Here is a 15,967-nt window from a genome sequence, read left to right as displayed (position 1 = left end):
AATGGATAACAGCCAGTGCCTTAGGGATGGTAGAACATCTATACTATTTTATTCAGCAGTTAAAGCACTTGCTACTTAATTTTTTCTAAATATTTACACTATTACACTTATTTTTACATATTCTAAATAACATTTCCCTCCAAAAAGCAGATCCTCCAGCTCTTGGCACTAATTCTCAAAGTCAAATGAACCTAAAAATACTGACAACCTTTTCAGGCTTTTACTGCTCTACCACAGGCATAAAAGCTCAGGAAGGGACTTGTGCATTCTAAAGAAAAGTATGCAATACCTTAAAATTTCAAATACTAAGTAATTGATACTCACAAGCACATAACATCAACTAAAACTTTTTACTAGTTTTCCTTTTCTTTTACAAGAGAATAATCATCGTATTAATATTATACTACAAAAGCATGTAGATTCCATAATTTAAAAAAATTAAATGTCAGATATACAAGTAATGGCATTTTCTCCAATAATTCACAATTTTTACAATTTCTGCTATTTTGGAACAAATGTTAAAATTCCCACGATTTAAGTATCATTAAATATGAATTGAAACACTTAGCATCTCAATTATTAAGAATGGCAGAACTTACAATTAACTATAAATCTTACATTGGTAATATAGCTCCCCTTTTGTTAAGTAAACATTCTACTGTGGTGTTTTCAAATGAATACTTCTGGTTTGAAAAATTATATTGTGAAGAGCCTGAGGTTGTGCGATTTTGTTAAATTACATGATAACCTTGACATGTAGGATATATCTATACCCCAGCTTAGAGTATGTATCTGTTACTCTTATAAAAGGTGATTTTAAAGTCATATTAAATGATGAATGGAGTTTAATTCAGTTCTGCAAAAGCTTTTATGAAAATCTTAATATGGAAACTTTGTTCTGAGAACCATGAATCTTAAAAGTCTGCTCTGTGGTATTTTATGTATGGACCCAATTAAAATTCTTGTTGAAAAATAAAATGGTACTGATATTCTGAAATAAACATTTTATATTGTCACTGTATTGACCAAAGCTTAAAGACAGAAATTACAAGTTTATTTCATACCTAAAGGTTAGTTATTAGTGAGGTCTAAATTTTTTAGAGAAATGTTCACTAGCAGCCAGTTAGTAGTTAACTACATAAAATAATACTGTTATAAATTCTGCATTTAGTAGCTAACAAGTGATGTCAGTACAATTCTCAAAAACCTGTCATTAGTAGTGAGTTGCTAGCAAGTGATCTTCCCTGAGGTAATAGATCATATGCAAAAGTTTGCTAATTTCCAATAAAGTTAGATTCTTAAAAATAATGGCAACGAGGACCTGTGTGGCTAGGAACCATAGATGCATTTCAGATTGACATCTTAATTGCAAGCAGTAGACTTGATTGCAAAAAACCAAACTAAAACTCATCAGAAGATTTAAAGCAAATTTCAGTCAATAGCACTTGCTAAATGTCTCAGATCTTTAGCTTAACTTTTCCAATAAAATACCTTAAATACAGTGAAAGGAGGGGAAATGGGCCTTAGACTTGCTCTTTAGTTCCTGAGTAGCCCTTCCCTGGGTGTTCATTATATTCTAGCTCATAATATTTGACAGTATCTTGTTTTCTTCGATTTCAACCAGTTTCTAACACCAGTATTCTAGAGACACATCATCTTCAACTCTACCTGGACCGCGGGTCATCAATGCAATCTTGGTATGACTAACTACGCTTCAACTTTCAGTTAAACACTGCAAATGTAATTTAACTATAGGACTGAATTAGAGTTATTATGTTTAATGGAGAGCTAAGAAAATATTTTAACTAATTTATGATCCCCAGTTTAGACTCAAAGTTGTGGCAATCACAAAAGGTAGTTCTAAAAATCATTCCTGTAATTTATGTATTTGATGATGGTAACCATATGGAAGGACAAATAATGATAGTCTAGAACTTAAAGAAATTCTAAGACTTTTTTGTGAAGATTCCTGGCCCACTTCTCAAATCCATTAATTCCTGCAACCGTATTTCAGTTGATTTAAAATAATGTCAAGAAACCTGACCATTCTCAGCATCAAGCCTTTTATTCTTTATCAAGGGAGAACCCAAACTATTATTAAAATATTCACACCTAAACCAGCTTCTAAACAGCACTGCCGTAGCAAGAGAAATTAATACTGTTGTCAGAGATTGAGCCTGCCTTCTACTATCCACAGGTACATTCTAACTTGACTAAAGGGAGACTTAATAGGGAGATAAAATGTGTAGCTGATGTTTTTACTTTAAGCTATGAAATGTATTTGTCAGTTATCAAACATACTGAGCCACAGGTGAAGAAAATATTTGTTAAAGAAAAGGTGATTATATCGTTTACCTGGAAGCAATGCATTTGTTTGTGAAAGTTTTCCTGTATTTAAACTAAAAAAAAGGGGGGGGGGTGTTCAGTGGCTGAAAAAGCCAAAAATAATTATAGTGGTTAGTGATATCTGTAATTTTTAAATTTAATACAGAGAAGTCACCTGAATTAACTAAATGGGAAATACTATTTGGGAGCCACAGTTCTTAATATAAAACTAATACACAATATAAAAGTTCTAAAATTTCCTTCTATTTATAGACATAGAGAAAGGTATTTGAAAGTAAATTTAGAAGAATGGAGATAAAATGTGATTTTAAACAGGTGATAATGTGATAAAACCCAAATGTGTATCTTGCTCAGATATCACCTGCAAAATGTCTAAGGTTTCCATTCTTTCCCTATTCAAAACGGAGTAGTTTGTTTAATAAGTGATTCAGGCAGAGACACTTTCATAGAAAGAAACCAAAACCTCCCTTATTTGGAAACACAAGTACTGTCTATATTCCTTATGAGTCAATTTGCTGAGATTTTTAAACACCCGATAACATACTTTCTGATGTACATTTTCTTAAAATGCAAACGGTCCTGCATCTATCACACGAGCAAACAGAGACAGCCAGGCTTTGAATGCTCTAGATAAGAGATTGTATTAACATACATTTTGTCTTTCATCCATTCAAATTCAACTTAATTTCAGTGAACAGAGGAAAAAGATGGATTAACGTGTACATTTCAGAATACAGATTTGCAGAATAGGTTAAAATAGTGTGATGCCAATCTCAGGATAAACATTCTTTAAGGAGTAAACATGAAAGCTGCTTCTTGAGGAAACAGGCACTAAAGGTTTGATGAATACACTATTTAAGCAAATGCCCAGTTGATCAGGGTATGATGCAGTGAAGTTTGCATCCAAATCCAAGTGAAGCTAACAAATGAAGAAAATATAATGGATTCTAAGAAAAAAAAAAGGAAACATTTTTGGTTCAGAGGGGCTCAAAGACATTTAGCATATACAAACTTAAATACCATTGATCAAAATTGTAGAACAATGTAACCCATTCATAAAGATAAATTCTTATTTATAAATTCTCTGTGAATCTGACAAACTCTGAAAATTAGAGATTAACTACTGCTACCATTATTTTTTTAATTATTTTTCTACCACACTTTGCAATCAACTTTTCTGCAAGATTAAAGAACAAAAATTTGGTGGTACTTGACCAGGCCAGGATTCAAAATAATGGTAACATATTATCAACACCAGAGCACACAATTGGCTGTGTTGGCTCAGACAGCAACATTACTGAATCACATTGACTTTATCATTCTAGAATAGATACTTTACCCCAAGCTTGCTCAAATCAGCAAAATGTTATATATCATTACACTATATTCTCAAGATATTTTCACGAAGAATACATATCTCTATGAATGTGTTTACGTTCACAGAAATGTCAGGATCCCAGTGTCTAACATATCCTTTATGAATTTCAAGATACAATTTAGTTCAGATAACCTTCAAATTTACATAAATCCTTTGACACGCTAGTAAGTATGTGGAATGGTTATCCTGATGACATCAACATTAGCAAAATCTTATCTTCCCCCAGTTCTAGCCTTTTGAGAAATCAAACAGATATAGCAAGAGAATCTTCATGTTTGCAACATTAAGACTTTCATGGAATTAAAATTACAAAGAACTTCCAATGAACCACATATATGGAAGTAACTCATTTTAGCAGATCTAATAACTATTTTACAGGAATTCAGAGCCAGCCTGGGCAGCAGTATATTAAAAGCTATTGCCAATCACACACTTGCTATCATGCACTGAATAACTAGATATAATCTTTGAATTATATACGTACAAGATTTTGTAATGACTAATCAAGTTATGTGGCCCAGCCAACAAATATTACATATTCACAATAAACATTCTGCCTTTATTAGCCTCTAATTAAATCAAGAGTGATCCATTGGCTCAGTTGTGTTTGTCATCTCAGCATCTTGACTATCCATCTCTTCGGGCTCCTCCACGGAACTTCCCTTTTGTGCTTCTGACCTTTCAGCAAATGCTGCTTCCAGTGCCTCTGCCACACAGCCATCGGCTGTTTCTATATTCAGATTTTCAGTGTCACCAGTTGGAGAAAAAGATTCAGGTGAGCCAGTCTGAAGACTCCCAGACTTCACAGAAGAACTCACAGCTTCCACTTTCCTTTGAGGAGGATCAGATGGTGACTGCTCTGTACTTTGATCCCGCAAGTGCTTGTCCATCGACGCCTGAATAGAAGACACCATTTCCTGCAATTTTTTCCGCTGGGCCTCAACCATATCAGGATCAAGCTGCCTGCTGTCTCTCGTTGTAACTACTCCAGGAGCTATTCGAATAAGCTCACTGTTACTAGGAGCAGCAGTGAATACAGAAGGCTCTGTTTTAATGGAACTACTACTAAAGTCTGTCCCTGTCGTATGCTTCCTTACAACTGGAGTCTCCCTGGCTCTTGGGTCAAGATGTGGGGTACTGGATGCAGTTCCTAGAGAATGCCCTTTCCCCTGAAAGGCCGTTACATTGTGAAGTTGCTCAGATTTCTTTTTCACTACTCCACCACTACCTAGTTTTAATAACCCATGTGAGGGGCTTGATTCCCTACTTCTTGTAGTAGCCTCTGCTCGAACCTGACTTACAGCCTCTTTAACTAAATCTTCAACATCAGGACCGATGGGAAAATGTCCTGCAGCGTCCACACACAACTCCAGTCTATCTTCAGAAGCATTATAGACAAAGGTTTTGCCAGGCAGATGTGGGAAAGTACAATGCTTGCCATCAGCCATACCTTAAGAAAGGAAAAAGAATTTAACACATTAAAATCTTACTTTAAAGGTGGAGTAAAGACAATTATAATTGAAAGAGTAAACCTCCAATAATAATTTACAGGTAACAGCTGTCAAAACAAAATTAATTAGCAAATAATTTATTATACTTATTAACATAATTTAATACATTACAAAAAAAAAAAGAAATACCACCATAAACCTTAAAGTAGTTCCCCAGAGGGTTTGAAATATATATATCATTAACCTATTACAAAGTTAGGAAAGTTAGTCTTGAAACAAACAGCTGAGTTTAATTAAAAAAAAAAAACTAGCACTAGTGTTAGTAAAGCATTTGCTTAGAGTAAAGCAGTAAGAAAATGGACTTTCATTTAATAAAATTCAAATTATAAACTTTAAAAATTCCTGTAAGGGCAAAGTGTTGTATACATACACATGTTGCATAATACTGAATTAAAAATCATAGTAATTTTATTAAATTACAGAATACCAGGAGAAAAACTGTGTGTATATATGTGTTTTTCACAAATATAAAAAGTATGAACTTTCAAAATAAGATATTCCATAATTAAAGTAGTCAATATGGGGGCACATTTAGGAAAGTTAACATTAAGGCTTAAGTATAATTGCAAAGACTTAAGTATAACTGCAAGAACTGACATCTGGTCACAATAAATTAATAATATCTTCTTTGTATTCATGTTACAACTCTTATTCTTCTCTGGCAGATGAGAACCACCAAAATAAGAGTGAGTTGTCAATACACCTCAAATGGCCCAGTGTGATATGCTTTCTCATAGTCAACTGATGCAGCAGTAGAGGGTAAGAACTTTAAAGCAGGCTTCCCTTCATTTTCCAGCTGAAGAGTTTGGTCTCACTAAGTGGTACTTCAAATGTTTACACTTTTTCCAGCCTGGGCATAAAAAAACTGCATGTGTGTTTTAAGCTATCCAATATCTTTTTACATGTTAAGTTTGTACACTGTAAGTTTACTCCAAATATGCAAAAATCAGACTTTTCAAATTTTATGAAACCATAGATTTTTCTATGTTTAAAAAAATGAAAGAGAATTTATAATAACATATGGGTATGTTTATAGCAAAATATAAAGCCAAAAGCAAACTAGTTTAAAATGAAGGACTGTTAGCAAGTACTATGGAAATTCAGAGAGGGGAAGGATGAGTGATATCTGGAATGCTTTGTGGGCATTAGGTAGTCTTAGAAGTATTAAGAATAGTTTCTTCCTTTCTGAAAAAAGCTACAGAATGAGAGTAAGTTCAAATAAACATTCATTTTGGCGGTAAGTTAAAGATCCAACGCGGATTTCCTCTTAGCAGTACAACATTTTTGGCAGAAAGAACTGACAAAAATAGATGGACAAACTTTAAAATCAGAGATGTCTAAATCGTACCTTTCAGAGTACAACCCTGAAATGAGTTTTACCTTCTACCAATCCCCTACCTCAGAGATCTGTAAACCATGGCCTAGGAAACAAAGGTAGCAAAGAAGACAGACTTTGAAATGGTAAGGCCAGGGATTCCCCGGGGCAAAGGTTTTACACAGTTATTTCAACAGAGAACAGCTACTGAGTCTCACTATGTGCCAGGAACTAAAGTAGACCCGAAGATTAAAAAATAAAATATAATTCTTAGGAGATGGATATAAATAGATAATTATAACACAATCAGGTAAGTGTAACAATGACAGTACTTCAGTTCAGTTGCTCAGTCGTGTCCGACTCTTTTCCACCCCATGAATCGCAGCACGCCAGGCCTCCCTGTCCATCACCAACTCCCAGAGTTCACTCAGACTCACGTCCATCGAGTCGGTGATGCCATCCAGCCATCTCATCCTGTGTGGTCCCCTTCTCCTCCTGCCCTCAATCCTCCCCAGCATCAGAGTCTTTTCCAGTGAGTCAACTCTTCGCATGAGGTGGCCAAAGTATTAGAGTTTCAGCTTTAGCATCATTCCTTCCAAAGAAAACCCAGGGCTGATCTCCTTTAGAATGGACTGGTTGGATCTCCTTGTAGTCCAAGGGACTCTCAAGAGTCTTCTCCACACCACAGTTCAAAAGCATCAATTCTTCAGCGCTCACCTTTCTTCACAGTCCAACTCTCACAGCCATACATGACCACTGGAAAAACCATGGCCTTGACTAGATGGAATTTTGTTGGCAAAGTAATGTCTCTGCTTTTTAATATGCTGTCTAGGTTGGTCATAACTTTCCTTCCAAGGAGTAAGTGTCTTTTAATTTCATGGCTGCAGTCACCATCTGCACTGATTTTGGAGCCCCCCAAAATAAAGTCTGACACTGTTTCCCCATCTATTTCCCATGAAGTGATGGGACCAGATGCCATGATCTTCGTTTTCTGAATGTTGAGCTTTAAGTCAACTTTTTCACTCTCCTCTTTCACCTTCATCAAGAGGCTCTTTAGTTCCTCTTCACTTTCTGCTATAAGGGCGGTGTCATCTGCATATCTGAGGTTATTGATATTTCTCCTGGCAATCTTGATTCCAGCTTGTGCTTCTTCCAGCCCAGCGTTTCTCATGATATACTCTGCATATAAGTTAAATAAGCAGGGTGACAATATACAGCCTTGACGTACTCCTTTGCGTATTTGCAACCAGTCTGTTGTTCCATGTCCAGTTCTAACTGTTGCTTCCTGACCTGCATATAGGTTTCTCAAGAGGCAGGTCAGGTGGTCTGGTATGCCCATCTCTTGAAGAATTTTCCACAGTTTATTGTGATCCACACAGTCAAAGGCTTTGCCATAGTCAATAAAGCAGAAATAGATGGTTTTCTGGAACTCTCTTGCTTTTTTCCATGATCCAGCAGATGCTGGCAATTTGATCTCTGGTTCCTCTGCCTTTTCTAAAATCAGCGTGAACATCTGGAAGTTCATGGTTCATGTACTGCTGAAGCCTGGCTTGGAGAATTTTGAGCATTACTTTACTAGCGTGCGAGATGAGTGCAATTGTGCAGTAGTTTGAGCATTCTTTGGCATTGCCTTTCTTTGGGATTGGAATGAAAACTGACCTTTTCCAGTCCTGTGGCCACTGCTGAGTTTTCCAAATTTGCTGGCATATTGAGTGCAGCACTTTCACAGCATCATCTTTCAGGATTTGGAATAGCTCAACTGGAATTCCATCACCTCCACTAGCTTTGTTCATAGTGATGCTTTCTAAGGCCCACTTGACTTCACACTCCAGGATGTCTGGCTCTAGGCGAGTGATCACACCATCATGATTATCTTGGTCGGGAAGATCTTTTTTGTACAGTTCTTCTGTATATTCTTGCCACCTCTTCTTAATATCTTCTGCTTCTGTTAGGTCCATAGCATTTCTGTCCTTTATCGAGCCCATCTTTGCATGAAATGTTCCCTTGGTATCTCTAATTTTCTTGAAGAGATCTCTAGTCTTTCCCATTCTGTTGTTTTCCTCTGACAGTAGTTAATTCACTAATTACTTGAGGATTATATAACTCATGCAAAGCACATACCACAGTGCCTAATATAATATACATCAGGCAGTCAACAGTTTTAATTTCTCTTAGATCAAAAGGTTTTGTAATTGCTTCCAGGTTTCTACTGTGAAGCTTTCCCTTGGCTATTCCTGGAGAGAATCATAGCACCAACACATTTATCACAGTATTACTTAACAATGAAACAATGGAAACAATCTAAGCTTTCAACAAGAAGAGAGGGGTTAAGAGAACTGCAGTCTATCTACCTAACAAAAGTAATATGCAGCTACTAATACTGATATAAATAAGTAACCTATGATGCCTCAGATAGACAATAAAACATGCATGATGGTAAAAAAGGAAAGTACTGTAATTACAATCATGCCCAAAAATGTATGTATAAGAGGAATATTTAGCAGTTTTACGTCATGTTCCCCATTTTTATATTTCTAGCCTTCTTAAACTGTTTAAAAACTTTAAAATATATATCAAAAAATCAATGCAAATACTGTGTTGTGATTAAACATAATCATTTAAGCTGTACATAACTTACACAGTCCTCTGAATTTTAAGAATCAAGGTATATTAAAATTTCTATATATATATATATAATATCCACATTTCCACTGGACATATATACCAACAGACATGTATATTTATAGCTACATTCTTTCTTACATCAAAAAACTGGAGACTACGTAAAGTGAATCAGAACAATGGATGAATTATATTAAAATGATAATAGAATACTGTGCAGCAGTGAAAATGAACAAACTAGTTGAGCCCATGAATTTGAATGAATCTGAAAAAAGAGCTGCATAAGAGAAAGTCACAGAGAGAATGTACACAGCATAATTGCATTTTTATAAAATCCAAACAAAGCACTAAACATTGTAAGGTTAGATACCTAAAAAAGTATTAAAACTAAATTTGCCATTCATCTCTGCATTTATCTCTGTATAAACATCTTTAAGGAAACTTACTATGGTTTAAGCAAATTAATTTAAAAACACCTTTCCAAACATAAACACCAGGAATATTAAAAGCTGATTTGTTATATTAGGCAATATGTCTGTTCAAACATAAATATAACCATCTATCTGTTAAGAGTGGATTTGAAAGTAAGAAAATTATGCTCTTTTCTAGTTTTTGGAGGGTAGGGGGTGTATGTGTAGGGGGTGAGGAGGGCATGTTACACTTTTGAGTCTTTGTTCACGGGATGAGGAAAATGATCTGCCAAATGAATCTGTCCTAAAAATACAGATAACATTTTACCACAAATATCAGATGAAATTATATTTGAAAGGTAAAATAATTTTCTGATGGTGGCCCATTTCAAATGGCTATGTGATGGTCAAAAAATAATTCTGCAAATTACAACTGGGATTAGCTAAGTAATTATTAGGTACCAGGCCGTTGGCTAACTGCTTTATGTGCACAACCTCATTTTATCCTAGTAACAATCCAAAGATTATCACACCTACTATACAAACAAAGACACTGAGGCTTAGAAATCACACTGGACTAAGCAGTAGAGCCAAAATTTGACGTTAGATGTTCTTACTCCAGAGCTCTAAACTATCTCCTAATAAGAATAACCACCACAGGTAAGATTTGAAAAATATAATGAGTCTGCTGACATTCTAACCCACACACAATTCACCCATTTTTAAGTGTACAGTTGCGGAGAAGGCAATGGCACCCCACTCCAGTACTCTTGCCTGGAAAATCCCATGGATGGAGGAGCCTGGTAGGCTGCAGTCCTAAGAGGTCTTAGGGGTCGCTAAGAGTCGGACATGACTGAGCGACTTCACTTTCACTTTTCACTTTCATGCATTGAAGAAGGAAATGGCAACCCACTCCAGTGTTCTTGCCTGGAGAATCCCAGAGACGGAGGAGCCTGGTGGGCTGCCGTCTATGGGGTCGCACAGAGTCGGACACGACTGAAGCGACTTAGCAGCAGCAGCAGTGTACAGTTGAATGTTTTTTTTTCAGTATATTCAGAGTTGTGTAACCATCACCACAGTCACTTTTAGAATATTTTCATCATCCCAGAAAGAAACCCTGAGCGCATTAGCAGTGCCTCCCATTTCCTTCCCCCATCCCGTTCCTGGCTCCAGGCAACCACTGGTATGTTCTCTAGGTGGGCCTATTCTGTCATTTATATGACTTTTCGTGTAAGTGAAATAATACAGTATACGGCCTTTTGTTTCTGGCTTGTTTCATGTAGCATATTTTTAAGGTTCATCCATGTAGACTGTACCAATACTTCATTCTTTCTATTGCCAAGTAATATTTCATTGTATATATATGCCACATTTTACTCATCTAGTCATCAGCCGATAGACATTTGCATGCTTTCCACTTCTGACTATTATGAATAATGCTATTACAAACATTTGTGTACCAGTTTTGTGTGGACAGTGTTCATTTCTTTCTGGTACACATGTGAAAGTGAATTGCTGGGTTGTACAGTAACTCCATCTTAAATCTTTTGAAGAAACTGCCAGACTTTCTCCCCAAGCAACTATACCATTTTACATTTTCACCACAATTTCCTTGCCAATAGATCTTATTATCTGTCTTTTTGTCCACAGCCTTACTAGTGAGTGTAAAGTACTAGCTCATTGTGTCTTTGATTTGCAATTCCCTATGGTTAATGATGTTGAGCATCAGTTCATGTGCTTATTGGCCATTTATATATTTTCTCTGAATAATGTCTATTCAGAGTCTTTGCCCATTTTTAATCAGGTTGTCTGTCTTTTTACTGCTCAGTTCTTTATATTTTGGATACAAATCTATTACCTGATAGACAATATTCAAAATCTTCTCTCACTCTGTGGGTTATTTCACTTTCCTGTTGGTGTTCTTTGCAGCACAAAACTTTGCTTTTTATCTACTTTTTTCTTTTGTTGCTTGTATTTTTGGTGTCATATCTAAGATTTTGCCTAATCCAAAAGCAAGATGTTTTATGCCTCTGTCTTCTAAGAGCTTTCTAATTTTAGCACTTATACTCAAGTTTTTTACACATTTTGAGTTAATTTTGTATTTGGTGTGAGGCAGAGGTCAAACTTCATTACTTTACATGTGGATATTCAGCTGTCTCAGCACCATTTATTGATAAAACTATTCTTTCCCTCATTAAATTGTCTTAGCATCACAGCTAACATTTTAAAAGTAATTTCAAACTGAAAACAAAAAACTATTTAGAAAACCATCAAGAGAATAATCATCCTTATACCACCCACCACAACCCTCCTACACAAAAACCAACTGAGGGAAGTTATTTTCAGTTCTGTGAAAGACACTGCATAAGGACCCCAATTACTGGGGGCCTTATGATCAGTTACAATTAAATAATAACTTAAAAAAAACATGAACTGGTATCAATATATTTCAAAAGGTAGAAAGAAGTGACAGATGAAAAGTTAAAAAGAAAAGGATGCCAGAAAAAAAGCGGGGAGGCAGGGGGATGCTGAAAGAGAAATCTATAGCTTTAAATGCTTATAGCAGAAAAAAAATGCTTTAAATGCTTATAGTAGAAAAAAAATTTTATAATCAATAATCTAAGCTTCTATCTAAATAAGCTTGGAAGTACAAATTAAATCCAAAGCAAGCATAAGGAAGGAAAAGGTATACATAACAGCAGAAATCAATGAAAATGAAATCAGGAAAATACAGAGAAAACCTATGAAACCAAAGTTGTTTCTTTGAAAAGATCAATAAACTGATAAATCACTAGCTGGACTGGTCAGCAAAAGAAGAAAGGCAGAAACTGCCAATATCAGAAATGACAGAGCTATAGGCCTTACAGACATTAAAAAGACAGTAAGGCAGTATTATAAACAACTTCATGCCAATAAGACTACTAACTTAGATGAAATGGACAGATTTCTTACAGGCAAAACTAACAAAGCTTACTCAAGAAAGGGATTAACCTTAAGAGCACTTTATTAAAAAAATTAAATTCACAGTTAAAAACTATCCTATAAAGAAAATTCCAAGAACAGATGGCTTCACTGGTGAATTCTACCATTTAAGAAAAAAATAATATCAAAGCTATAACACTTCCCAACTCTATTTTCTGAAGCCAAAATTACCCTGATTAAACAGTCATTACAAGAAAATAAGAAAACGAGATGGTTAGATGGCATCACCAACTCGATGGACTTGAGTTTAAGCAAGCCCCAGGAGCTGGTGATGGACAGGGAAGCCTGGCGTGCTGCAGTCCATGGGGTTGCAAAGAGTTGGACACAACTGAGCAACTGAACTGAACTGACAAGAAAACCACATACCAGTATGCCTCATGAATATGCTCACAAAAACACTCAACAAAATACTAGCAGTTGGAATCCAGAATGTGATGTTGGTTCAACATTCAAAAATAAATCAATGTAATTCACACTACCACCAAACTAAAGAGAAAAGCCTTAAAATATTATTTCAACAGATGCAGGGAAAGAGCATCCGATAATATTCAACATCCATTTACAATACTATAAAATCATCAATAAACTTATCAGGGCATTTCACCTACAGGTTTGAATGCTTTCCCCCTTAGACCAGAAACAAGGCAAGAATATCCATTCTCAACCCAAAATACAGTAATCAAGACTGTGGTATTGGTGGAAGGAGAGACATACAGATCAACAAAATAGAAAAGAGATCGTAGAAATAGACTCACATGAATAAGGTCAACTGATTGCTTTAAAAGTAACTTTACTGATTATATGCTGTATATAATTCACCTTTTTCAAGTGTCTAATTCATGGTCAATTGATTTTTCAAGTGTCTAATTCATGGTCGATTGATTTTTGAATACAAGCCTCCAATAATTCAATGTATAAAGTATACCTTTTCCAATAAATGGTGCTGGAGCAACTACTGGATATGTACACACACACACACACACAAAATGAACCTCATCTCATACCTTACAACATATTAAAAAAATCAATTCAAAATGGATCCTATACCTACATATAAATTAAAACTATAAAACTTAGATAAGAAAATACAGAAGAAAATTTCTGTGACTTTGGATTAGGCAAAGACTCTTGGATAGGACACAAAAAGTATGAATCACAAAAGACTGTTAAATTGGTTATCAAAATTATAAACCTTTGATATTCAAAAGATAATGCTGAAAGAATGAAAAGACAGGTTATAAACTGGGAGAAAATATATCCAAAATACTTATCTGATAAATGATGTGTGCCCAGAATATCTAAAGAACTCTCAAAACTCAATTAAAAAAATTTTTAAACCAATTTTAAAATAGGCCAAAAAATAACAAGATGCAAATAAGCACAGGCTTCCCTGGTGGCTCAGACAGTAAAGAATCCACCTGCAATGTGGAAGACCTGGGTTTGGAAGATCCCCTGAAGGACGGCATGGCAACCTACTCCAGTATTCTTGCCTGGAGAATAATCCCCATGGGGTTGCAAAGAGTGGGACATGACAGAGTGACTAAGCACAGCACAGTACAAATAAGTACACAAAAAGATGCTCAGTATCATCAGTTATTAGAGAAATGCAAATTAAAACCATTATGAGAGAATAATATAAATCTTTTAGAATAGTTTTAAAAATAAACACTAATACTACCAAGTGCTGAAGGAATACAAAATGACCCAGTCACTTTGGAAAATGATCTGGAAATTTCTTATAAAGATGAGCATATACTTACCACATGACTCAGCAATCCCACTCCTAGGTATTTAGTATTTATCAAAGAAAACTGAAAACATCTGTTCACACAAAGACCTGTACACAAATGTTTTTAGTGGCTTTCTTCACAGAAGCCCAAAACTAAAAACAAACTAAATGTCCTTCAACTGGTCATAGGATTTTTAAAATGTGATATATACACACAGTGGAATACTACTCAGCAATTAAAAAACAAACAAAAATGAATAACCTATTAATACATGCACCCAGACAGATGGATCTCAAGCATTACATTAAAAATTGAAATTAACAAAAATTTTTTGTAAAGAGGCAAGATGATAAATATTTTAGGTTTTGTAGACCATATAGTCTTTGTCACAACTATTCAACTCTGCCAGTGCACTGTGAAAGCAGTCCTATGTAAGCATAAGAGTGGCTGTGTTTTAATAAACTTTATATACAACAGGCAGTGAGCCTGAAATAGCCCACAGGCAGTAGCCTGCCAACCCCCATGTTCAATCAAAAAGCCAGACACAAAAGATTAAACTATATGGCCCTATTTATATGGTGATATGAAAAAGGAAAACAAATAGGGACAGAAATCAAATCAGTGGCTGTCAGGGCTAGGGATAGAGGTAAGGGATTAATTAGAAGGGCACAAGGCAACTTTTTGGAATGGTGGAAATATTCTATATATTAAGTGTAGTAGTGATTATATGACTGCATATGTTTGTCAAAATTCACATGCCCATATACCTAAAAAGGATGAATTTTATTATATGCAAATTATGTTTCAATTATCTTGTCAAAGAAAGGGAGGGAGCGAGGGAGGAAAGAAGCAAGCCAACTGGCCATTTTCTGGTCCCTGATTCAATAAATCAAAAGAAAAAAAACATTTTTTTTCAAACAATCAAAAATCAAGGAAATTTAAATACTGCCTGGTGATATTTTAAAAACTATTGTTCATATCTTTTAGATGTGATAATGGTATTAAGGTTAAAAAAAAAATGAGTTCTTACTTTTAGAAATACATACTGAAGTCTTACAGATGAAATTATGTCTGAGATTTATTCTAAAACAGTCCATTTGAGAGGGGATGGATAAAAATGTACTGATAATTACTGAACCTGGGTGGTAGGTAAATAGGGGTTCATTACATTATTCTTACTACTTTTATATGTGTGAACATTTCTACAACAGCCAAATTGGGTTTTGTTTTTTTAACAAGGAAAAAAAAGTACATGAGAAAGAAAAAACATAAAATAGAGATTACGCACTTGGTCTAAAGAGGTCAGGTAGGTAACAAAGTGAGAAAGCCAGACTGATAAAAGTCAGAAGCCAAAAGCATTCACATTAAATCTTTGAAAAAACGTATGGTGTCTAAACATACACACTAGCAATCTCTCTCTTAACACCTTAAAACTCTGAAGATAAGTTACACACTTGCACATATCTTTATAAACAATACATACACAATGTGAAAAGAAGTTAAATGTAAAGTGAATTATTTCCTAGACTTCAGAAAATACTGAGGTATATAGTATCACAGTCCAACACAACAACAACAACAAAATGCTGCATTATCTGATTCTGGGATGGACACTAGCACTATAAATAAACTGGCCTCTAATTCTACAATTTAAATGAGAAAATATGAAAAAG

At 35.1% G+C, this 15,967-nt stretch overlaps 1 protein-coding gene across 1 annotated transcript in view; it reads right to left on the bottom strand.

Annotated features, from left to right (window-relative positions):
- Positions 1-331: 331 nt before the first annotated feature.
- Positions 332-15,967, bottom strand: part of VCPIP1 (valosin containing protein interacting protein 1) — a 28,403-nt gene continuing 12,767 nt past the window's right edge. The window contains exon 3 of the mRNA XM_086336752.1: positions 332-5,174. Within this exon, the coding sequence (XP_086192878.1) occupies positions 4,303-5,174 (872 nt within the window). The 3' untranslated portion in view covers positions 332-4,302. The remainder of the gene's footprint in view (positions 5,175-15,967) is intronic.

The sequence above is a fragment of the Bos grunniens genome, chromosome 14, assembly GCF_055505025.1.
Source record: "Bos grunniens cultivar Pamir isolate PY7600 chromosome 14, Bosgru_T2T1.0, whole genome shotgun sequence".
NCBI lineage: Eukaryota > Metazoa > Chordata > Mammalia > Artiodactyla > Bovidae > Bos > Bos grunniens.
Note: the sequence above shows the minus strand (reverse complement) of the source record. Positions and strands in the feature narration are given on the sequence as shown.